The following is a 24,734-nucleotide window of genomic DNA, read 5'->3' as shown; positions in this document are numbered from 1 at the left end:
GATTGACTGTTGAAAGAGTTATACAAACTTTCTACAAGTTTGCATATAGTTTTTTTTTTCAAAAATCTACTTGGGTTACTGTTGTCTGCTTTTAAAATGAATACAATTGTCTATTGAAATTTGAAGAGCTAAAGAGACCTAAGGAACAAGTAGATGGGAGAGATGGTAAAGTTTCTGAGAGATCCCTACAGAATGAAAATTTGTCATCTTCAGAGGAATTTCAGTTGATATCTTCCACTCAACAAACAACCTGTCTTCACTGGACTCTTTCCAGTTGCATAAATCTTATTGGTAGTCACAAACGTCAGCCTGCGAGGAAAAACAGTCTTATCAGTTTTGCTAGTAAACTAAGTGTAGAGCTTATAAGATTTTTTTCTGCTTGTGATTTCTCAACCAGCTAACCAGGTGGACAGATAAATTTTTCACAAGTAGGTCCATTGATAATCACTAAAATTCTTGAAGTGTTTCACTATTTCATAAACATGTTATTAGGAGATTATTTCCATGTTGTAGTTGGTTGGTTGGGTAAAAAGTTAAGGGTTTTTGTTTGGAAATTGACAGATATCTTTTTCCCCCTTTTCATAGGTGGTGTCTTTAAAATAGCTTCTTGGGCAGATCTAGTAAATGCTCATGTGGTTCCAGGCTCAGGAGTTGTGAAAGGCCTGGGAGAAGTAGGCCTGCCCCTGCACCGGGCATGCTTACTCATTGCAGAAATGAGCTCTGCTGGCTCCTTGGCCACTGGGAGCTACACTGAAGCAGCGGTAAGTGACAGAGGAGAGAGACTGGGGCAACAGAAGGCCAGGGCTGTGACACTAGATGTTACAGGGGAAGAAAATACCTTAATTTGGGGTCTATGGAATTGCTGTCAAAAACAAAAAAATCACCTGCTGTTTGTGTGACAGTATATTAATACTAGTTGGCTAGAATACCCTGATGGTTAATAGCATTTTATATCTTGTAGTGTACACCAAAGAAATTTGAACTGTACTCTAAGAGAGAAACATTGAAACACAGATATTGGGTCAAATAAACATATGTCTGTATTTACCTGGTCTTTAAGATACAGGAGTTTTTTCCCTTTCACCATGAATTGAAATTGAATAGCTTTTTCCCAGATACGCAGTTTCTTGGAATCTCCCGAGTCACACAGAGATGCACATTCTCATGACAGCAGCCCACATGAAGCAGCTTACCTTTTCAGTCTTTGATATTGACTGGCATTGTATGGGAGAGCTCTTAACTATAGAGTCCAGACACATTGTTTCCTTTAGTAACTCCCCATTATTAAAAATCCTTATAACACCATACATGTTAGTACCCAGCTCCAACCCCCTGCATGCCAGAAAAAAATGAGAGATGGATAATCATCTAGTTATAAAGCTCCTCTTCACATTCTCCTCTGGGCAAGTTTCATAATTGGATAGTCACCTAGAAAGATAGATGGATTATCTTTGCAGATATTTTAAAGACTATTACTTTTTAAAGTAATAGGAATTTTTATTTTAATAAAATTTTTATTTTTACATGGGAATTTATTTTTCATATTTCAAAGCTTGTGGAACTGTGAAGAATTCACATGGCCCTAGGACCAGGTTTTAACACCACCCCTGAATTGACCATAAGTGTCTGTGATTTCCCAACTCTCATAGCAGAGGGTCCATGAGTCAGTGCTAATATTTGGCATTCTGGATCTGGCTCAAGGACAATACATTGATTTTTGGTTGGTGGTAGTACTTAGTGGCAAGAATGGAACAGTCTGGGCCTCAGGGAAGAGCCAAATTAGAAAGGCAGACCTTCTAAGGAAACTTCTATGAATGTGAGGTAATGGTAGAGAAATTGTGGAGACAAGTTATTGGCAAATGTTAAAGAAGAGGGAAAGCTGTAGAGGTAAGATTTCTTTAGCTAGCTCTTAACAACAGAGTGGTTTTTTATGTGATGGCTGTCCTTGAATATCTATGTAGATAGGCAGTAAGTCAGTGTGGTTTTATACCATTATAAATGTATTCTACAGTACTACTTATATCCTTTTTGGAAGTAGGTAGGTCCCCAAGCGTTATTACAAATAAGTAATGATGCAGCATCTAGATTTTAGATGCACATAATATAGGATTTTTAGTGTTTTTAGTGTTTGGTTATAGGAGAAGGGGACAGAAAGGGTTATTTCAGGGTGGTCTTAATGGAGCAAGTATGTAGATTCATATCTAGGATTACCCGTTTTAGATGTAATTAGTTTAATATGAAATGAGGAAATGCATCTATGAAATAAAGTTTCTTACATTCTCTGTGGTTAAGTGCTTTCTTGTAATCTTTTATTACATTCCATTTAGGTGAGAATGGCTGAAGAGCATTCTGAATTCGTGGTTGGTTTTATTTCTGGCTCCCGAGTAAGCATGAAACCAGAATTTCTTCACTTGACTCCAGGAGTTCAGTTAGAAGCAGGAGGTAAGTCTATTCATTGGTAATGGTTTTTCCAAAATGCTTCTTTACCCAAGTAAGCAAGGACAAAATAAAACCTAGATATGCAAAAGAGCTTGCAGTCTAATTTTAGGATGAAAATCTAGAAAGCTACTTTTTGTTGAAGAATGCCCAGAAACTGATCATTTTAATTGTTCCCAACTGATGTTCCAAATATGCTGCCAAGAAAGGTGTTCTGTGCTCAAGGAGGAATGCTCTAGGTTAAACAAAATCAGACGTTTAGGACTTTGCAGAGCCTTTGATGTGCTAATGTTTATTGTGGCTCTTCAGTGTGGAGATACATGGTTCTGTCATGTCATCCAAACTTACCTGAACACGTTAACACTTTTAACAGTCTGAGAAATGCAGTTGCAGTGGCTAAAAGAAAAAGAGCAGACTTTCTCAATGATAGTCTCTAGTCAGTGAAGGAGTAATCTAGGTTATTAAATGTCCTTTTGGGGTTCAAAGTTGTTTTGTTTTGTTTTTTTACTTTTTTAAATTGAAATATAGTTGATTTACAATGTTGTGTTCATTTCTGCTGTGCAGAAAAGTGATTAAGTTATACATATATATACACTTTTAAAGTATTCTTTTCCATTATGATTTATCACAGAATATTAAATATAGTTCCCTGTGCTATACAGTAGGCCCTTGTTGTTTATCCACTCTATATATAATAGATTGCATCCGCTAACCCCAAACTCCCACTCCATCCCTCTCCCACCCCACCTCCCACTTGGCAACCACAAGTCTGTTCTCTGTGTCAGTGAGTCTGTTTCTGTTTCATGGATATGTTCATTTGTGTCATATTTTAGATTCCACATATAAGTGGTATCACAGGGTATTTGTCTTTCTCTTTCTGACTTACTTCACATAGTATGATAATGCCTAGGCCTATCCATGTTGCTGCAGATGACATTATTTTGTTCTTTTTTATGGCTGAGTAGTAGTCCAGTGTGTGTGTGTGTGTGTGTGTGTGTGTGTGTGTGTGTGTGTGTGTGTGTGACTTCTTCTTTATCCATTCATCTGTTGATGGCCATTTAGGTTGTTTCCATGTCTTGGCTATTGTGAATAGTGCCTCTATGAACATAGGGGTGCATGTTATCTTTTTGAATTATAGCTTTGTCCAGATATGTGCCCAGGAGTGGGATTGCTGGATCATATGGCAACTCTATTTTTAGTTTTCTGAGGAACCTCCTTACTGTCCTCCATAATGGCTGCCCCAACATACATTCCCACCAACAGTGTAGTTAGGTTCCCTTTTGTCCACACCCTCTCCAGCATTGTTATTTGTAGACTTCTTAATGATGGCTATTCTGACGTGTGTGAGGTGGTGCCTCATTGTAGGTTTGATTTGCATTTCTCTAGTAATTAGTGATATTGAGCATCTTTTCATGTGTCTGTTGGCCATCTGTGTGTCTTCTTTGGAGAAATGTCTATTTAGGTCTCCTGCCCATTTTTTGATTGGGTTTTTTTTTTTTAATGTTGTTGAGTTGCACGAGCTGTTTGTATATTTTCTGAAATCTAGCCCTTGCAGTCACATTGTTTGCAAATATTTTCTCCCATTCTGTAGTTTGTCTTTTCGTTTTGTTTATGGTCTCCTTTGCTGTGCAAAAGCTTGTTAAGTTTGATTAGGTCCCATTTGTTTATTTTTGCTTTTATTCTACTGCCTTGGGACTGACCTAAGAAAACATTAGTATGGTTTATGTCAGAGAATGTTTTGCCTATGTTCTCTTCTAGGAGTTTTATGGTGTCGTGTCATATATTTAAGTCTTTAAGCCATATTGAGTTTATTTTTGTGCATGGTGTGAGGGTGTGTTCTAACTTCGTTGATTTACATGCGGCTGTCCAGCATTCTCAACACCACTTGCTGCAGAGATTGTCTTTTCTCCATTGTATATTCTCGTCTCCTTTGTCAAGATTGACCATAGATATGCAGGTTTATTTCTGGGCTCTCTATTTCTGTTCTATTGATCCATGTCTGTTTTCATGCCAGTTCCACACTGTTTTGATTACTGTAGCTTTGTAGTATTGTCTGAAGTCTGGGAGGTTTATGCCTCCTGCTTTGTTCTTTTTCCTCAGGATTGCTTTGGCAATTCTGGGTCTTTTTTGGTTCCATATAAGTTTTAGGATTATTTGTTCTAGTTCTGTGAAAAATGTCATGGGTTATTTGATAGGGATCACATTAAATCTGTATATTGCTTTGGGTAGTATGGCCATTTTTATGATATTAATTCTAATCCAAGAGCCTGGGATATCTTTCCATTTCTTTAAGTCATCTTCAATTTCCTTTATTAATGTTTTATAGTTCTCAGCATATAAATCTTTCACCTCCTTGGTCAGCTTTATTCCTAAGTTTTTTTTTTTGGTATGATTTTAAAAGGTATTGTTTTTTTTACATTCCCTTTCTGATATTGTGTTGTTAGTGTAAAGAAATGCAACCCATTTCTGTATGTTAATCTTGTATCCTGCTACCTTGCTGAATTTATCAGTTCTTTAGGGTTTTCTATATATAGTATCATGTCATCTGCATAGAATGACAATTTTACATCTTCCCTTCCAATTTGGATACCTTTTGTTTCTTTTTCTTGTCTGAATTCCAATACTATGTTGAATAGAAGTCATGAGAGTAGGCAACCTTGTTCCAGATTTTAGCAGGATTTCAGCTTTTCACTGTTGAGTATTATATTGGCTGTGGGTTTGTCATAAATAGCTTTTATTATGTTGATATGTTTCCTCTATAACCCACCTTGGTAAGAGTTTTTATCATGAATGGATGTTGAATTTTATCAAATGCTTTTTCTGTATCTATTTAGATGATCATGTGATTTTTGTCTTTTCTTTGTTAATGTGATGTATCACATTAATTGATTTGCATTTGTTGAACCATACTTGTAATCCTGGGGTGAATCCAACTTGGTTGTGGGGCATGATCTTTTTTATGTGTTGTTGGATTTGGTTTGCTAATATTTTATTTGGTTTTGCTAGTAGTTTTTTGCATCTGTATTCATCAAAGATAATGGCCTGTAATTTTTTTTTTTTGGTGGTATATTTGTCTGGTTTTGGTATCAGGGTGATGGTGGCTTCATAGAATGTCTTTGAGAGTATTCCCTCCTTTTCAATATTTTGGAAGATTTTGAGAAGGATTGGTATAAGTTCTTCTTTATATGTTTGGTAGAATTTGCCTGTGAAGCCACCTGGTCCTGAACTTTTGTTTGTAAGGAGTTTTTTGTTTTTGTTTTTGTTTTTGTTTTTTGTTTTTTTTTTTTAACAGATTCTATTTCACTTCTAGTGATTGGTCTGTTCAGATTATTTATTTCTTCTTGATTCAGTTTTGGTGGGCTGTATGTTTCTAGAAAAACTTGTCCATTTCTTCTAGGTTCGCAAATTTGTTGGCATGTAGTTGTTCATAATATTCTCTTACAGTGTTTTGTATTTCTGCAGTATTGTTTATTTCTCCTTTTTTCTTTCTTATTTGGGTTCTCTCTCTTTTCTTCTTGATGAGCCTGGCCAAAGGTTTTTCAATTTTGTTTACACTGTCAAAGAACCAGCTCTTGGTTTTATTGATTTTATCTGTTGTTTTTTTTTTAAATCTTTATTTTACATTTTTTGTCTCTGATCTTTATTATCTCCTTCCTTTTGGTGACTTTAGGTTTTGTTTGTTCTTCTTTTTCTAATTCTTTTAGGTGGTAGATTAGGTTGCTTGAGATTTTTCTAGTTTTTTGAGGAAGGCTTGTATCTCTATGAACTTCCCCTCTAACTGCTTTTGCGGCATCCCACAGACAATGTATGGTTGTGTTTTCATTGTCATTTGTCGTCTCAAGGTATTTTTTTTAATTTCCTCTTTGATTTCATCATTGACCCATTGGTTTTTTAGTAGCATGTTGTTTAGACTCCATGTAATTGTTTTTTTCTCATTTCTTTTTCTATGGTTGATTTCTAGTTTCATGCTGTTGTGGTCAGAAAAGATGCCTGAAATAATTTCTATCCTCTTAAATTTGTTGAGGCTTGCTTTGTGCTCTAGTATGTGGTCAATCCTAGAGAATGTTCCACATGCACTTGAAAAGAATGTGTATTCAGGGTTTTTTGGATGTAATGTTCTAAAAATATCAATTAAGTCTAACTGTTCTGTTGTATCATTTAGGATCTGATGCCTTATTGATTTTCTGTCTAGGAAGATCTGTCCATTGATGTGAGTGGGGTGTTAAGGTCTCCTACTAATATGGTATTCCAGTCAATTTCTCCCTTTATGTCTGTTAATATTTATGTATTTAGGTGCTCCTATATTCGGTACATATATGTTGATGAGAGTAATATCCTCTTCTTGTATTGATCCTTTTATCATTATATAGTGTCCTTCTTTATCTTTTTTTAATGGCCTTTGTTTTAAAGTCTATTTTGTCTGATACAAGTATTGTGACCCCTGCTTTCTTATCATTTCCGTTTGCATGAAATATCTTTTTCCACCCCCTCACTTTCAATCTGTGTGTCCTTTGCCCTAAAGTGGGTCTCTTATAGGCAGCATATTGTAGGCTTTTGTTTTTTTTATCCAGTCTGCCACTCTGTGTCTTTTGATTGGGGCATTTAGTCCATTGATGTTTAAGGTAATTCTTGATAGATGTGTATTTATTGCCATTTTAAATCTTTTTTCCCAGTTAATTCTGTATTTCCTCTTCTTCCCCTTTTCTTTTTGTTTTTCCTTTTGTGGTTTGATTTCCTTTTATTTTATGGTTGTGTTCTTTTTGGTTTTTGTGAATCTGTTGTGTGTTTTTGACTTGTGGTTACCCTGTTTTTCAAGTATGTTAACTCCTTCATATATCTACTTGCTTTAGACTGGAAGTCATATAGGCTCAAATACATTCTAAAAAAAAAGAATCTACATTTTCTTAACTCTCCTCCTCAACATTTTATGATTCTGATGTCCTCTTTTACATCTTCATGTTTATCCTTTTGCTGTTCACTGTGGTCATCATCACTTTCACACAAAAAAAATTTATTTTTTTCCTTTTTAATTTGTATAGTGGCTTATTTAAGTGATTCACTTTTTGATTGTAATTTTCTCTTTGATATAGCTTCTTGCTTTTCTATTTAGAGAAGAAGACCTTTATATTTCTTTTCTTTTTTTTATAAATTTTTTTTTTTTTTGGGTGTGTTGGGTCTTCGTTTCTGTGCGAGGGCTTTCTCTAGTTGCAGTGAGTGGGGGCCACTCTTCATCGTGTATATTTATTTTATGATAGGTTTAGTATTGCTGTATTTTTACTTTTTGCTTGTCTAAGAAATTCTCTCTCTCCTTCTATTCTAAATGATTGAATATTTTTTGCCACTCCCTTCTTGGCCTGCAACGTTTCTGTAGAGAAAGCAGCTGATAGCCTTATGGAGGTTTCCTTGTAATGAACTGTTTTTCTCTTGCTGCCTTTAGAATCCTCTCTTTAACTTTTGCCATTTTAATTATGTCTTGGTGTAGGTCTGTTTGGGTTCATCTTGTTGGGACCCTCTGTGCTTCCTGTACCTGGATGTGTTTCCTTCTTTAGGTTTGGGAAGTTTGCAGCCATAATTTCTTCAAATACATTTTTGATCCCTTTTCCTGCTGGTGAGGGGGCTCCCTGGGGTACGGGAGTCTTTCCTCTTTCACAGCTTCCTCCCAGGGGTGCAGGTCCTGTCCAGATTCCTTTCTATTTTTTTTTTCTTTTGTCCTACCTGGTCATGTGGAGATTCTTTTTGTCCTTTCAGAAGTGTGAGGTCTTCTGCCAGCATTCAGTAGGATTCTGTGAGAATTGTTCCACATATAGATGTATTTTTTTGATGTATTTGTGGGAGAAGGTGAGCTTCTCATTTCTTCTCCACCATCTTGATTGCTCTGCTTTGGTTTTGAATGGGGAAGAAATAGTGGCCTGGAAACATTTTTCCTGAATTGGTTATTGTACAAGAAACCTTGCTTATCACAGGAATGGGAGTTTATTCTATCCCACTTTCCATCTCTTTCCTTCCTTAAGATTGGAACTGTGAACATCTGGTTCTCAGCCAAACAATTTAAGATGAAAACAACTCTGCTTCATCGAGTATGGAGAATGTTTTGTGTATGTGCTGCTGTGTTACATTTCCATGTCTAGAGTTACCTTTTTACAACTCCACAGTGTATCCTAGTTACAGTTGGGCCATAATATGTTTAATCATTCCCCTGTTGATGCATTTGGACTTTTAACAAACTGAAATCCTTATATATATTTTTGCATGTGTAGAGTTTTGGAATATTCTCCCACTAGGCTACAAACTCCTTGAGGATGAGAGCTCTTTCTGAAGAATGCATATCCTCTAGCACAGTACCCCTGTGCATCATAAAGGTTCTGTAAATACTTATACAGATGTTGAAGGGATGGATAATATGCTGCATAGGAGCAGATGTAAGAGTTGGTGTTTCTGTGAGTGGAATGATAACACTGAGGACATAATGATTGAGACTATAGATTTGGTAAACCTTGTTTTTTTTTAAAACCCTGAAATACTAGAACTGTTGGATACCTATCAACCTTGAAGGAGCTAGTTATTTTATATAAATAATATAACAACACTTACAGAGAAAGATACTACCTCTTTGGGGTTTTGATTTCAATTAAGTACTTTAAACAAAAAACATTATAGCAGGTTAACCAAAGAAAAGTAGATGTTCCCCTGGGGTTAGGGAGGATTGGAGGTCTCTGTTCCATTTCTCAAGTTTCACATTACAGGTTTTATATACTACAGAGTAGGCCACAGCAGAATGACTTGCCTAAGGCTTTAGGATAGTTGCCTTAGTACTCTACAATTTTTAAACTCTACATTTGTGCTGAACATTATATGAATCAGGTAGATTTGTATTCCTGGCCCTTCCAGTATCTTTGGACAAGTCACTTCCCTTCTTTAGGCCTCGTTGTTTTCTTGATCTGTAAAATGTGGGTAGTAACACTGTTGAACCTCATAGGGTTGCTGAGAGGCTTAATGAGATAATGTACGTAAAGCAACTTAGCACAATGTCTTGGCACAGAGTAAGCACTCTTTGCTTGGCAACTGTTGTTAATGTTCATTGGAAGCCTCCACAATCTTTGACTAGATAAGTACAGTTAGTTAGGATCTAAGCTCTTAGGAATTTTTAAAGCATCTTGGATTTGAAAGATAATAATAAGCCATTTATAGGAGGCTTCTGGAACAGCAGAATTTAAAAAGAAGGAAAAAGTGGGGTCCTGGTTCAAGATGGCAACATAGGAAGATCCTGAACTGACCTCCTCCCACAGACAAACTGAGTCTATAGCTATGTGTGGAACAATTTCCTCAGAAAGGCTGGCTGAGCACATACTACACATCAGGCAAACAAGAAGAAAACCACCTTGAAGTGGGTAGGAGAGGCTGGGGTGCAACCTCACCGCTAACCCCACCCCTGGTATGGAGACCCAGAATCAGGGTGGAACTCAAAACCCAGAGCTTCTCCCTGAGGAGGGAAGGGTTTGAACTACACATCAGGCATCATAACTAACTTTTAAGACCTGTACCTGAAAGACGAGCCCCCCAAAACATCTAGCTTTGAAAATCAATGGGACTTACTTATGTCCATGGGACCCGCTAGACAGTAGTGATCTGAGAAATGGCTCTTAAAAGGCTTGCAAGCTCAGACTCACCTGTCCCAGGGCCCAGCTCAGAGGGAGCCCGTGCTCAGACTTTAAGTAAAAAAGGCTCGTTTGCTAATATTAAAGAGTTGGCCTGAGGGGTAGGCATATACTTTAACACACATATCCAAGAGCTTGCTGGAACACCCTCCAGGGACAGAGACTGGTGGGCACAAGCTTCACACTCTCCCTCTGCTTTGTCTGGCAGCAGCATCTCTTTTTTTTTTTTTTAACTTTTTCCCACAGGTGCCATCTTTACACTCCCCCTCTGCTACAGCCATTGGGCACATCTTCGCACTTTCCCTTTCCTCATCTCCTGGAAGGGAGCTTTTACACGTTGCTGGTGCCCTGATTTTTGCAGCTGCTGCCCAGGGAACACCCCTTGATTGCTTGGCCCTAAAGGCCAGGGGGAGCTTAGGTTCGGGACTAACAATTGAAGAGATAGATAGGTAGTTCCTGGCAGGCTACCACCCCCAGGGCACTGCACGGACAAACAGCACACTGAAGCACATCCCATCTTTCTGTGAAAGAGGCCTGTTTGCTTGTCCAGGAGCTTTGGCCTGAGGCTTCAGTTTTGGCAACCACCTGGGGCCTACAGAGCTGTTTTCAGGGAACGTAAGCTGATGGACACCATCTTTGCACTCTCCTCTGCCTCACTACAGCTGTTATCTCCCAGAAAAGAATTTAGATACTCATCTGGGGACAGCAGAACTTATGCTTGCAGTCCCACAGGACTGTATGTATTTGCATACTTCAAAAGCTACTGCCAGAGTTGGAGACAAGATGGTGGAGTAGAAAGACTTGAGCTTACCTCCTCTCACAGAAACACCAAAATCACAACTGCTGAACAACCACTGGCAAAAAAAGACTTGAACCTACCAAAAAAGATGTTCTACACCCAAAGATAAAGAAGCCAAAACAAGACAGTATGAGGGGCACTTTTACCATATAATCAAATCCCTTACCTGCCGGGTGGGTGACCCACAAACTGGAAAATAATTATATCACAGAGGTTCTCCCACAGAAGTGAGAGTTCTGAGCCCCACATCAGGCTCCCCAGCCTGGGGGTCTAGCATCAGGAGAAGGAGCCCCCAGAGCATTTGGCTTTGAAGGCCAGTGGGGCTTGAGTGCAGCAGCTCCATAGGACTGGGGGAAACAGAGACTCCACTCTTGGAGGGCACACACAAGGTTTCACATGCACTTGGACCCAGAGGAAAGCAGTGACTCCATAGAAGCCTGGGCCAGACCTACCTGCAGATCTTGGACGGTCTCCTGGGGAGGTGAGGGTTGACTGTGGCTCACTGTAGGGCAGGTACACTGGTGGCAGAGGCCCCAGGAAATATTCATCAGCATGAGCTTTCCCTGAGGTCACCATTTTGGTAAGGCCTGGCCCTACCCAACAGCCTGCAGGCTCCAGTGCTGGGACACCTCAGGCCAGACAACAAACAGGGTGGAAACATAGTTCCACCCATCAACAAGCAGGCTGCCTAAAGTCATCCTGACCCCACAGCTGCCTGTAAATATAGCCCTTGAGATGGCCCTGCCCACCAGAGACAAGACCCAGCTCCATCCACCAGTGGGCCAGCACCAGTCCCTCCCATGAGGAAACCTGCACCAGCCCCTGGACCAACTTCACCCACCATGGGGCAGACACCAGAAGCAAGAACTACAATCCTGCAGCCTGAGGAATGGAGACCACAAACACAGAAAATTAGACAAAATGAGATGGCAGAGATGAAGGAACAAGATAAAACCCCAGAAGAACAACTAAGTGAAGTGGAGATAGATAGGCAATCGTAATGATCGTAAAGATGATCTAAGATCTTGGAAAAAGAATGGAGGCACAGACTGATATAAGAAATGTTTAATAAAGAGCTAGGGGACTTCCCTGGTGGTCCAGTGGTTAAGATTCCATGCTTCCACTGCAGGGAGCATGGGTTTGATCCCTGGTTGGGAAACTAAAATCCTCACATGCTGCACAGTGTAGCCAAAAAAAAAGCTAGAAGCTTCAGAGAACAAACAGATGAACAATACAATAACTGAAATGAAGACTACACTAGAAGGAATCAATAGCAGAATAAATAGGGCAGTAGAACAAATAAGTGAGCTGGAAAACAGATTGGTGGAAATCACTATTGCAGAACAGAATAAAGAAAGAAAAATGATAGCACTGTTTACAATAGCCAGGACATGGAAGCAACCTAAATGTCCATCAACAGAGGAATGGATAAAGAAGATGTGGTACATATATACAATGGAATATTACTCAGCCATAAAAGGGAATGAAATTGGGTCATTTGTAGAGATGTGAATGGACCTAGAGAGTGTCATACAGAGTGAAGTAAATCAGAGAAAAATAAATATTAATGCATATATGTGGAATCTAGAAAAATGGCATACATGACCTCATTTACAGAGCAGAAATAGAGACACAGACGTAGAGAACAAATGAATGGATACCAAGGAAGAAAACAGTGGGGTGTGAGGAATTGGGAGATTGGGATCAACACATATACACTATTGATACTATGTATAAAATAGACAACTGATGGGAATGTACTGTATAGCACAGGGAACTCAACTTAATGCACTGTGGTGTCCTAAATGGGAAGGAAATCCAAAAGGGAGGTGATACATGCATATGTGTGGCTGATTCATTTTGCTGTGCAACAGAAGCTAACAACAGTGTAAAGCAACTATACTCCAATAAAAATTAATAAAAAAAGAAAAATGAAATGAGGACAGAGACCTCTGGGACAACATTAAATGCACCAACATTCAGATTACAGGGGTCCCAGAAGGAGAAGAGAGAGAGAAAGGGCCTTAGAAAATATTTTAAGAGATAATGGCCAAAAACTTTACTAACATGGGAAAGGAGACATTCAAGTCCAGGAAGCGCAGAGTCCCATATAGGATAAACCCAAGGAGGAACACACTGAGACACATATTAATCAAATCAACAAAGATTAAAGACAAAGAGATAATATTAAAAACAACAAATAACATACAAGGGAATCCCCACAAGGTTATCAGCTGATTTTTCATTAGAAATTCTGCAGGCCAGAAGGGAATGGCATGATATATTTAAAGTGATAAAAGAGAAAAACCTGCAACCAAGAATACTCTACCCAGCAAGGCTTTTGTTCAGATTCGACAGAGAAATCAAAAACTTTACAGACAAGCAAAAGCTAACAGTTTTCAGCACCATCAAAACAGCTTTACAGCAAATGCTAAAGGAACTTCTCTAGATGGAAAAGAAAAGGCCACAACTAGAAATAAGAAAATTACGAATGGGAAAGCTCACCAGTAAAGGTAAACATACAGTAAAGGTAGGAAATCATCCACACACAAATTTGATATCAAAATCAGCAATTGTGAGAGGAGGAGAGTACAAATGCAGGATATTGGAAATGCATTTGAAATTAAGAGACCAACAACTTAATCTTGTATATATATATATATATATATATATATATATATATATATATATATATATATATATATATATAGACGACTATATAAAAACCTCATGGTAATTGCAAACCAAAAATACAGTAGATACACACACAAAAAAAGAAAAAGGAATCCAAACACAACACTAAAGATAGTCATCAAATCACAAGAGAACAAAAGAGGAAGGGAAGAAAAAAGACTTATAAAAACACATCCAGAACAACTAACAAAATGGCAATATGAACATACATATCAATAATTACCTTAAATGTAAATGGATTAAATGCTCCAACCAAAAGACATAGACTGGTTGAATGGATACAAAAACAAGACTTGTATATACTCTGTCTACAAGAGACCCACTTTATTATTTTTTTATTTTTGTGTGCATGTGTGTGTATTGATAGTTTATTCTTTTTTATTGCCAAGTGGTAATACCATGGTATGGATGTACCATCATTTGTTTAGAACATCTTACTTGTTTTCAGTTTTTTGCTATTACAGATAAAGCTGCTATGAATAACTGTGTACAGGTTTTTGTGTGGAATAAATTTTCATTTCTGTGTCATAAATGCCCAGGAGTATGATTACTGAGTTGTATGGCAAGTGTATATTTGGTTTTGAAAGAAACAGCTAAATTCTTTTACAAAGTGGCTGTATCATTTTATATTCCCACCAGCAATGTATGAGTGATTCAGTTTTTCCACAATCTCGCCAACACCTGGTATTTTTTTTTTAACATCTTTATTCAACATCTGGTATTATTTCTGTATTTTTCATTTTAGTTGTCGTTCTAGTAGGTAGGTAGTGATATTTCTTCATGGTCTGCATTTTCCTAATGGTTAGTGATCCTAAACATCTTTTCATGTGCTTATTTGCCATTCGTATATTTGCTTTGGTGAGTTGTATGCTCAAATGTTTTTTAACTGGGTTGTTTTCTTTTTTTTTTTTACTGGGGTATAGTTGTTTTACAGTGTTGTGTTAGTTTCTACTCTACAGCAAAGTGAAGTAGAGTTCCCTGTGCTATACAGCAGGTTCTCATTAGTTATCTATTTTATACATATTAGTGTATATATGAAGAGACCCACTTTAAATATAGGGACACATACAGACTGAAAGTGAGGGGATGGAAAAAGGTATTCCATGCAAATGGAAATCAAAAGAAAACTGGAGTAGCAATACTCATATCAGACAAGACTTTAAAATAAAGACTGTTATAAGAGACAAAGAAGGACACTACATAATGATCAAGGGATCAATCCAAGAAGATAGAACAATTGTAAATAAATATGCACCCAACATAAAGGCACCTCAATATATAAGGTTTCATCCATAAAAGAAATCAATAGTAACACAATAATAGTGGGAGACTTTAACACCGCACCTACATCAATGGACAGATCCTCCAGACAGAAAATCAATAAGGAAACACAGGCCTTAAATTACACATTAGACCAGATGGACTTAATTGATATTTATAGAACATTCCATCTGAAAGCAGCAGAATACACATTCTTCTCCAGTTCACAAGGAACATTCTCCAGGATAGATCACATCCTGGACCACAAAGCAAGCCTCAGTAAGTTTAAGAAAATTGAAATCATATCAAGCATCTTCTCTGACCACAACGTTATGAAATTAGAAATCAACTGCAAGGAAAAAAAAACTAAAAAACACAAGACATGTGGAGGTTAAACAGTATGTTACTGACCAACCAGTGGATCACTGAAGAAATCAAAGAGGAAATCAAAAAATACCTAGAGACAAATGAAAACGAAAACACAACAATCTAAAACCTATTGGATGCAGCAAAAGCAGTTCAAAGAGGGAAGTTTATAGCAATACAATCTTACCTCAGGAAACAGAAATCTCAAACAACCTAACTTTACACCTACAGGAACTAGAGAAAGAAGAACAAACAAAACCCAAAGTTAGTAGAAGGAAAGAAATCATAAAGATCAGAGCAGAAATAAATGAAATAGAGATGAAGAAAACAATAGAAAAGATCAATGAAACTAAAAGCTGGTTCTTTGAAAAGATAAACAAAATTGATAAACCTTTAGCCAGACTCATCAGGGAGAAAAAGGAGGTCTCAGATCAATAAAATTAGAAATGAAAAAGGAGAGGTTACAAAGGACACCACAGAAATACGAAGGATCATAAGAGACTACTACAGGCAACTATATGGCAATAAAATGGACAATCTAGAAGACATGGACAAATTCTTAGAAAGGTACAAGCAGCCAAGAGTGAACCAGGAAGAAATAGAAAATATGAACAGACCAATCACAGGTACTGAAATTGAAACTGAGTAAAAAACTTCCACCAAACAAAAGTCCATGACCAGATGGCTTCAGAGAAGAGTTATCACCTGTCCTTCTGCAACTCTTCCAAAAAATTGCAGAGGAAGGAACACTCCCAAGCTCATTCTATGAGGCCACCATCACCCTGATACCAAAATCAGACAAACATACCACAAAAATAGAAAATTACAAGCCAGTATCACTGATGAACATAGATGCAAACATCCTCAACAAAATACTAGCAAACCGAATCCAACAATACATTAAAAGGATCGTACACCATGATCAAGTGGGATTTATCCCATTGGATGCAGGGATTTTTCAGTATCCACAAATCAATCAGTGTGATACACCACATCAACAAATTGAAGAATAAAAACCATATGATCATCTCAATAGATGCAGAAAAAAACTTTTGACAAAATTCAACACCTGTTTATGATGAAGACTCTCTGGAACCTGGGCATAGAGGGAATCTACCTCAACATAATAAAGGCCATATATGACAAACCCACAGTGATGAAAAGCTGAAAGCATTTCCTCTAAGATCAGGAACAAGACAAGGATTTCTACTCTCACCACTGTTATTCAACATAGTTTTGGAAGTCCTAGCCATGGCAATCAGAGAATGAATCTAGGAGCTGACTGAGACCCTCCCCTTTGGGACACTGATAGGTCTTGGCATACCCTCGAGTACTCGGAGCTATTACAAATATAATAGGCTGCTTTGACAATCAAAAGATTTGAGAGACAACCAGGAGCTAGGGTAGGGTTGAATGACAAGTTTCATCTCATACATGAGGCTACTCCTTTAAGACTAGCTGAGACAGTTGTTTCATCTAATGCATAGAAACCAACCCAGAGTCAAGCAAAATGAAGAAACAGAGGCATATGTTCCAAATGAAAGAACAAGATAAAAGCCTCAGGAAAAGACCTTAATGAAATGGAGATAAACAATTTACCCAATAAAGAGTTCAAAGTAATGGTCATAAAGATGCTCCCGAACTCAACTTCAACAGAGATGGAAAATATATGTATTAAATAGTCACAGAGCTGAGGAATACAATAACATAACTGAAAAATACACTAGAGGGGTTCAGACTAGATGAAGCAGACTAGGTGAAGCAAAGAAAGGAACTTGAAGACAAGGCAGTGGAACTTACCCAATCAGGACAGCAAAACCAAAAAATAATGAAAAAAAGTGAAGATAGCTTAATGGACACATCTAGCAGACTGACATTCTCATTATAGGAGTCCCAAAAGAAGAGAGAGAAAGGAATAGAAAACTTGATGAAATAATGGGTGAAAATTTCCCTACCCTAGGGAAGGAAACAGACATCCAGCTGCAGAAAGCCCAGAGTGTTCCAAATGAGATGAACCCAAAGAGACCCTCATCAAGACACATTATAATTAAAACACCAAAAGCTAAATACAAGGAGAGAATCTTAAAAGCAGCAAAAGAAAAACAACTTGTTATGTACAAGGAAACCCCCATGAGACTATCAGCAGATTTTTCAGCAGAAACTTTCCAGGCCAGAAAGTAGTGGCATGATAATATACAGTGCTGAAGGGGAAAAAAAACTTGCAACAAAGAACTCTACCCAGTAGAGTTATTCAGAATTGAAGGAGAGAATTTTCCAGATTAGCAAATCTAAAGGAGTTCATCATCATTAAACCAGCCTTACAAGAAATGTTAAAGGACTTCTTTAAGCTGAAAAGAAAGGGTGCTAATTAGTAACAAGAAAACATAGGAAAGAATAAACTTCACTGAAAAAGGTAGTGGATCAACCACTTAAAAGGTTAAGAGACAAAAGTAGTAAAAATAATTATAACTATAATAATTAAAGGACATACAAGATAAAAAGATGTTAAAATGTGACATCAAAAATATAAAACCTTGTGGAGGGAGTTAAAATGTAGAGCTTTAGAATGCAATCAAACTTAAGTTGTTATCAACTTAGACTGTTATGGATACAGGTTGTCATATGTAAGCCACATGGTAACCACAAAGCACAATCCTGTAGTAGACACACAGAAGATGAAGAGAAAGGAATCTAAGCATACCACTAAAGAAAGTCATCATAGCACAATGGAAGAAAACAGAAGGAGGAAGAGAGACTCAATAGATGCAGAAAAAGCATTTGACAAAATTCAACATCCATTTATGATAAAGACTCTTAACAAAGTGGGTATAGAGAGAACTTACCTCAACCTAATCAGGACCACAGCTAACATCATACTGAAAAAGCTGAAAGCTTTTCCTCTGAGATCAGAAACAAAACAACAATGCCCACTTTTGCCACTTCTATTCACGTTAGTGGTTGGAGAGCCTAGCCAGAGCAGTTAGTCAAGAAAAAGAAACCAAAAGCATCCAAATTGGAAAGGAAGTAGTAAAACTGTCACTATTTGTAGATGACAAATTATTATATATAGGAAACCCTACAGACTGAAAAAAACTGTTAGAACTAAAACACAAATTCAGTTAAGTTACAGGATACAAAGTCAAAGATCTGTCGCATTTTTATACACTAACAAACAATCAGACAGAGAAATTAAGAAAACAATCCCATTTACAACTGCAACAAAAAGAATGAAATACCTACAAATAAATTTAACCAAGGAGCTGAAAAACATGTACACTAAAAACTATAAAAGACATTTATGAAAAAAATTGAAGACAAAGATAAATGGAGGGCTTCCCTGGTGGCGCAGTGGTTGGGAGTCTGCCTGCCAATGTGGGGGACACGGGTTCGAGCCCTGGTCTGGGAAGATCCCACATGCCATGGAGCGGCTAGGCCCGTGAGCCACAATTACTGAGCCTGCGCGTCTGGAGCCTGTGCTCCGTAACAAGAGAGGCCGCGATAGTGAGAGGCCCGCACACCGCGATGAAGAGTGGCCGCCACTTGCTGCAACTGGAGAAAGCCCTTGCACAGAAATGAAGACCCAACACAGCCAAAAATAAAATAAATAAATAAATAAAATTTAAAAAAAGATAAATGGAAAGATATTTCATGCTCATATACTGGAAGAATTAATACTGTAAAGATGTCCAAATTACCCAAAGCAATCTACAGATTCAGTGCAATCCCTATTAACATTCCAATGGCACTTTTCACAGAAATAGAACAAAAAATCCTAAAATTTCTTTGGAATCACAAAAGACACCAAATAGCCAAAGCAGTCTGGAGAAAGAACAACAAAACTGGAGGCATCACACTCCCTGATTTCAAATTATATTACAAAACTATAGTAGTCAAAACAGTATGGTATTTGCATAAAAACAGACACATAGATCAATGGAACAGAATAGAGAGCCCCAAAATTAACCCACACATATATGGTCAGTTAATTTTTGACAAAAGAGCCAAGAATATACAATGGGGATAGGACAGTCTCTTCAATAAAATGGTGTTGGGAAAACTGGTTAGCCACATGCAAAAGAATGAAACTGGACCACTATCTTACATCATACACAAAAATTAATCCAAAATGGATTAAAGATTTGAATGTAAGATCTGAAACCATAAAATTACTAGAATAAAACATAGGTGGTAATCTGCTTGACATAGGTCTTGGCAATGATTTTTTAAAATCTGATTCCAAAACAACAAAAGCAAAAATAAACAAGTGGGACTTCATCAAACTCAAAAGCTTCCACACAGCAAAGGAAACCATCAACAAAATAAAAAGGCAACTTACTGAATGATAGAAGATATTTGCAAATCATATGTCTGATAAGGGGTTAGTATCCAAATATAAAGAACTCATACAGCTCAATAACAACGACAACAAAAAATCAGATTAAAAAATTGGCAAAGGATCTGAATAGACATTTTTCCAAAGAATATGTGCAAATGGCCAACAAGCATATGAAAAGATGTTCAACATTGCTAATCATCAGGGAAATGCAAAACAAAACCACAATGAGATACCACCTCCCACCTGTTAGAATGGCTATTATCAAAGCTTTTCCTGTATGATCAAACAAAACAAGGATGCCCACTATCAAAAGACAAGAAATAGCAAGTGTTGGCGAGGATGTGGAGAAAAGGGAACCTTTGTGCACTGTTGGTGAGAATGTAAATTGGTGCAGCTCCTATGGAAAATAGTATGAAGTTTCCTCAAAAAATTAAAAATAGAACTGCCATCTGATCCAGCAATTTCACTTCTGGGTATTTATCCAAAGAAAACGAAAACACTAACCTGAAGATATATCTGCACCCCCATGTTCGTTGCAGCATTATTTACGATAGCCAAGATATGGAAACGACCTAAGTGCCCACTGATGGATGAGTGGATAGAGAAGATGTTGTGTATATATACAATGGAATATTACTCTTAAAAAAATGAAACCTTACCCTTTGTGACAATATGGATGGATGCCCTTGAGGGTATTACGCTAAGTGAAATAAGTCAGAGAAAGACATACTATATGATCGCACATATGTGTAACCTAAAATCAACAGAAAACAGATTGGATATTCCCAGAGTTGTGGGGTAGGGGTGGATGGAATGGGTGAAGGGAGTCAAAGGGTACAAACTTCCAGTTATAGAGTAAGTCCACAAGGATGTAATGTACAGTATGCCAACTTTGTTAATAAAACTATATAGCATATTTGAAAATTGCTGAAAGAGTAGATCTTAAAAGTTCTCATCACAAGAAAAAAAAGTTTTGTGACTAGGTAAGGTGACGGATGTTAACTAGACTTATTGTGATGATCAGTTTATAATGTATCCAAATCATGATGTACACCTGAAACTAATGTTACATGTCAGTTACACCTCAATAAAAAATTTTTTTAAAAAAGAAAAAGCCAGAATTAAGAATTAGGGTTTGTATGTAATCTAAGCACTTGGCGGGGTTGAGGGGAAAGGCTGGCTCACACATGTGGTCAGGTTAGATGCCTTGCAAGGACTTTCCCAACAGCATGTCACAGTGCTTCTGTGGTGTACACTACAATTGTCTTCAATTGTGAGGCAGTTTTTATCGTATTTTATTTGCTACTGAACCTTTTTTGGCAACATAGGAAATTTATTTCTTTGTTTTTTGATGCTGTTAAAGTATAAACGCTCTAAAATTAGACATTGAAAAGGGATTGGTTAGTATCTATTCCCACTGTGGAGGTCTCTGGCCAATCCAAGGAGTCCCTTCACCTGCTTTTATTCACTTGCTGTGTAGAAGGGGCATGGTGAACAAGAGCATATTTTTATTTAAAGCAGGTTAGATACTTTTCAGAAAAGTCATATGACAGGTTTTCTGATTTACTGTATTAATTAAACAAACTTTTGTGGTTTTGTAGGTGATAATCTCGGCCAGCAATACAACAGCCCACAAGAAGTGATTGGCAAACGAGGTTCTGATATCATCATTGTGGGCCGGGGCATAACAACATCAGCTAATCGTCTGGAAGCAGCTGAGATGTACAGAAAAGCTGCTTGGGAAGCTTATTTGAGTAGACTTGCTGTTTGAGTGTCTTGGATACATTTTTGTGAAGGCCTTGAAGATACATGGTCTCCTGAGATGCCACTGGCTTGAAATAATAAACAGCCTTTAATACTGCTTGGATTCTTCCACGGGTCCTGTGTGGAATGACTTCTGGAGTTACCACGGCACACAGGAAATATTCTGTGACTTACAATCACTGCAGTGTCACTATAATCAGTTCATTTTCAAGCTGTCTTTTATTGAGACTGATGTTAGTTAGGCAATCACAGCCCTGTCCTGTTAGAATCTTCCACATTTGAGGAAGTCCCCCATCTCTAGATCAGACTTTTTGATTCTTTGAATTGCCGTGAGACAGAAATTTTAGGTCATGAAGAGGCTAAAACCAGTAGAGCATTTCTTGTGTCCTTTATTCTGTGTCTAATGCGGTACCCTAATAATATTTAAATATTAGCTGTCCTCCTCCTCTTCTGCTTAAAAGTAATAGTCTAAGTGTCCAAACGGTGCTGGTTCCCCGCACTGCCGTTGCTCACTCCCCGGAGCGGGCCCGGTGGGAAACAGGAGATGACTGACTGTAGCTGAGCCCCTGAAGCCAATATCAGGCTTTCATTTCAACATGGAGAGGACTTCTGACTCAGTTCTTCCCCGGGGCAGCAGTTTAAACCCGTGCTGAACCCCAGTCACTGATTCCTTTTGCCTTATTTCTATTACAAATGGACCAGCTTCTCCTTCACTTATTTAAAAAGACAGCAGCGTCAAGAGGTCTGTTTCATTTGGAGGTTGGCTTGAGGCTCCTGCATGATTGTCCCAAACGCCGTTGACAGAGAGGGATGTCAGCCTTCACATTTAGAAATGAAGAGAAAGGAGCCCAGCAACAGAGCTGAAGTTTCTGGGTCTCCACTGTGGTGGGGCTGGACACTTCACGCGTGTGGCAGTTAGGCAGCCTCTCACTCTGGTCCCCAGTGCACTTTCTCCTAGAAATTCTTCTGAGTTTCTGGACGATCCCCGTGCTCCGATACTGATACAGATTTTCTCCATTTTTATTTCTTTGGTCTGTTCAGGAAGCATCTTAGAGGGAGGGGAGTGACAGGTGTGGGCTCAGGTGATCATTTTGAAATGGCCCGGCTGCACATTCAAGGCCCTGGGGTTCTAGAGCAGGGCCAGGTGGCAGTTGCATTTGAAGGCTCTCAGTTCTGATTCCACCAGCACACTCCCGATCTGTCGTTCTCATCTCGATCATGCCTACAAGCAGTGGCAGGTGTCAGAGGACACTTGCCATTTCCTCAGGATGACAGCTGTTCCCATCTCTGACTGCCCCACTCTTCAGCTTTCGTGAGTCAGATAGAAGCCTGTTAGGTCAACTCGGGTGCTTATCTTGGAGTCTACACTTAGCAGCTTCTGCTCTGAAGTCCAGTTGAGCTTCGGGTCTCATTGCTGCAGCTCCAGAGAAGTTCCCTTTGGGAAAGGCAAATTATCACGGAATAAGGCTGGAAGGAAATGGAAGAGGTGTGGCCTCGGGGCTACTCTGGAGGAGCTGAAAGTTAGGAAGAGGTCGAAATTTTTCTACTAAGAACTTACGGGAATTTCTTGGATATGTTAAAAGTCTTGGTGACCTCAAGGCCGAGAGACCTTTGCAGTAATGTGCTGAGGTCTCAAGTGCCCACTTAATGGACTCACTGGTTCTCACACTTCAGCATGCATCAGAATCACCTGGAGTCTCGTTAAATCAGATGTTGGCCCAGCTCCAGCGTCAACTCTGGGTAGTTCTAGGATAGGACATGAAAGTTTGCATTTCTAACAAGTTCTCAGGCAATGCTAATGCTGCTGGTACAGGGACCACACTTAGAGCATCACTACCCTGGTTAGTCACATTTTTCTTCTGCAATGAAATGGTCTTGGGGTCTCTTTCTCCTGCTGAGAACAGGAGAAAAATCCTGCCATAAGCAGTTCTGTTACTGAAGCTCACTCAGGGCCCCTTCTGGGTAACTTGAAGGGAAATCAGAGGAGCATCAAAGAATCACCTGGGCCCCACCATCAGAGATTCTGTTTCAGCAGATTTGAGGCGAGGCCTGGAAATCTGCATTTCAACAGGTACTTCAGCTTATTTTGCTGTTTCTTGAGACTAAGCCCAGCGCAGACAGTCTGGAGTCATAAAACTTTGGAGGACAAATTGATTGAGACAAGACAAAGAAGAACTTGACTGTCTAGGACCTATGAGGGGACTATTCAGCATAGAAGCATTTTAGAGGCATTTAATAGTCTAGCCCTTTCTCAGTCAAGAAATATTTACAGAGCATGAGCTCTGAGCTTACAACACCAGCCCTAGTGAAGAAAATGGGAACAGTCTTCACAGCGTGCCCAGAACAACATCTGTAAGACTAATGGGAGTGGAGAATATCAATACTGGCCTCTTCCAGTACTCTGGGTGTTTAGTAGAGCATAAGCCAGTCAATTTGTAGTGCCGCAGGAACCTAAGAAACCTGGTCTGCTCTCCTTACTTTAAAGCTACAGAAGTACAGACCCTGAAAAGTAAAGGGATCAGCTCATAACCAGCTTGTGACAGGCCTTGTGACAGGCCACACAGGCCTGGGGTCTCAGACCCAGCTCATCCTCACTCATGGTGATGTGGACTGTCTACGGTCTCTGGAAAAGGGCGCTGGAGGGTGAGGATGGCAGCCCGGGGACACGCAACACCCACTCACCCACCTCTCCTGAACACAGTGCTGCTGGGTCCATGTCGGCAAGGCCCAGAAGCACCGCCATAGGCTTTGCCAGGATCTCCAAAGAAGAGAACAGTTACAGGGTATCATCTCCTTTGAGGTGGGTGGACACAAGGAGCAAGAGTGGGGAGGCTCAGGACTAGGGTGCGTGCGCACTCTGTGTGTGTGTGTGTACACATCAGAGGGCCAACTAGATGTTTCTGCCGCGAGAGGAGCTGAGGTTTCTGACAGCCCATCTTGGTCAGTGCACTGCTGGCCCATAGATGCAGTCTGTGGTCTCCTACCAACCATGGGTTTGCTGCTACGTGCCAGGGGTGGGCAAAAGAAAGAAAACACCTGAGGAAATCCAGCAACCAGGTGAGGAAAGCAAAGAAAACCACCTGTAACAGGTGTTAGCTCCAAGAGAGCAGGGATTTCACCTTGTGTTCCGTGCAGTATCTCTGCACCTGGAACGGGACCAGCAAATGTTTCTGAATGAATGCAAGCATAGGTGCCTTGTGGTGAAGGGGAACTGCCACAGGAAGCAGACCCGCTTCAGAATAACAAAAACAAGATGACAATTTGTGTGTGTTGCGGGGAGGGGGGACTAAAATGAAAATTTTCGTTTTGAATGTGAAAATGTGATGGAAAAATTTCAAGATGGTATGATTATATTGAGAACTACACCTGTGGGCAGGAAGATCAAGTGGAAGAAATACCAAAATTCAAAACAAAGGGACAAAGA

General features: G+C 38.9%; 1 protein-coding gene across 1 annotated transcript in view; it reads left to right on the top strand.

Moving 5' to 3' along the window:
• Positions 1-21,411, top strand: part of UMPS (uridine monophosphate synthetase) — a 44,322-nt gene extending 22,911 nt beyond the window's left edge. The window contains exons 4-6 of the mRNA XM_068546589.1: positions 586-761; positions 2,328-2,442; positions 21,148-21,411. Coding sequence (XP_068402690.1) covers positions 586-761; positions 2,328-2,442; positions 21,148-21,317 — 461 coding nt within the window. The 3' untranslated portion in view covers positions 21,318-21,411. The remainder of the gene's footprint in view (positions 1-585; positions 762-2,327; positions 2,443-21,147) is intronic.
• The last annotated feature ends 3,323 nt before the right edge of the window (positions 21,412-24,734 follow it).

This window comes from Eschrichtius robustus, chromosome 6 (genome assembly GCF_028021215.1).
Source record: "Eschrichtius robustus isolate mEscRob2 chromosome 6, mEscRob2.pri, whole genome shotgun sequence".
Taxonomy (NCBI): Eukaryota; Metazoa; Chordata; class Mammalia; order Artiodactyla; family Eschrichtiidae; genus Eschrichtius; species Eschrichtius robustus.
Note: the sequence above shows the minus strand (reverse complement) of the source record. Positions and strands in the feature narration are given on the sequence as shown.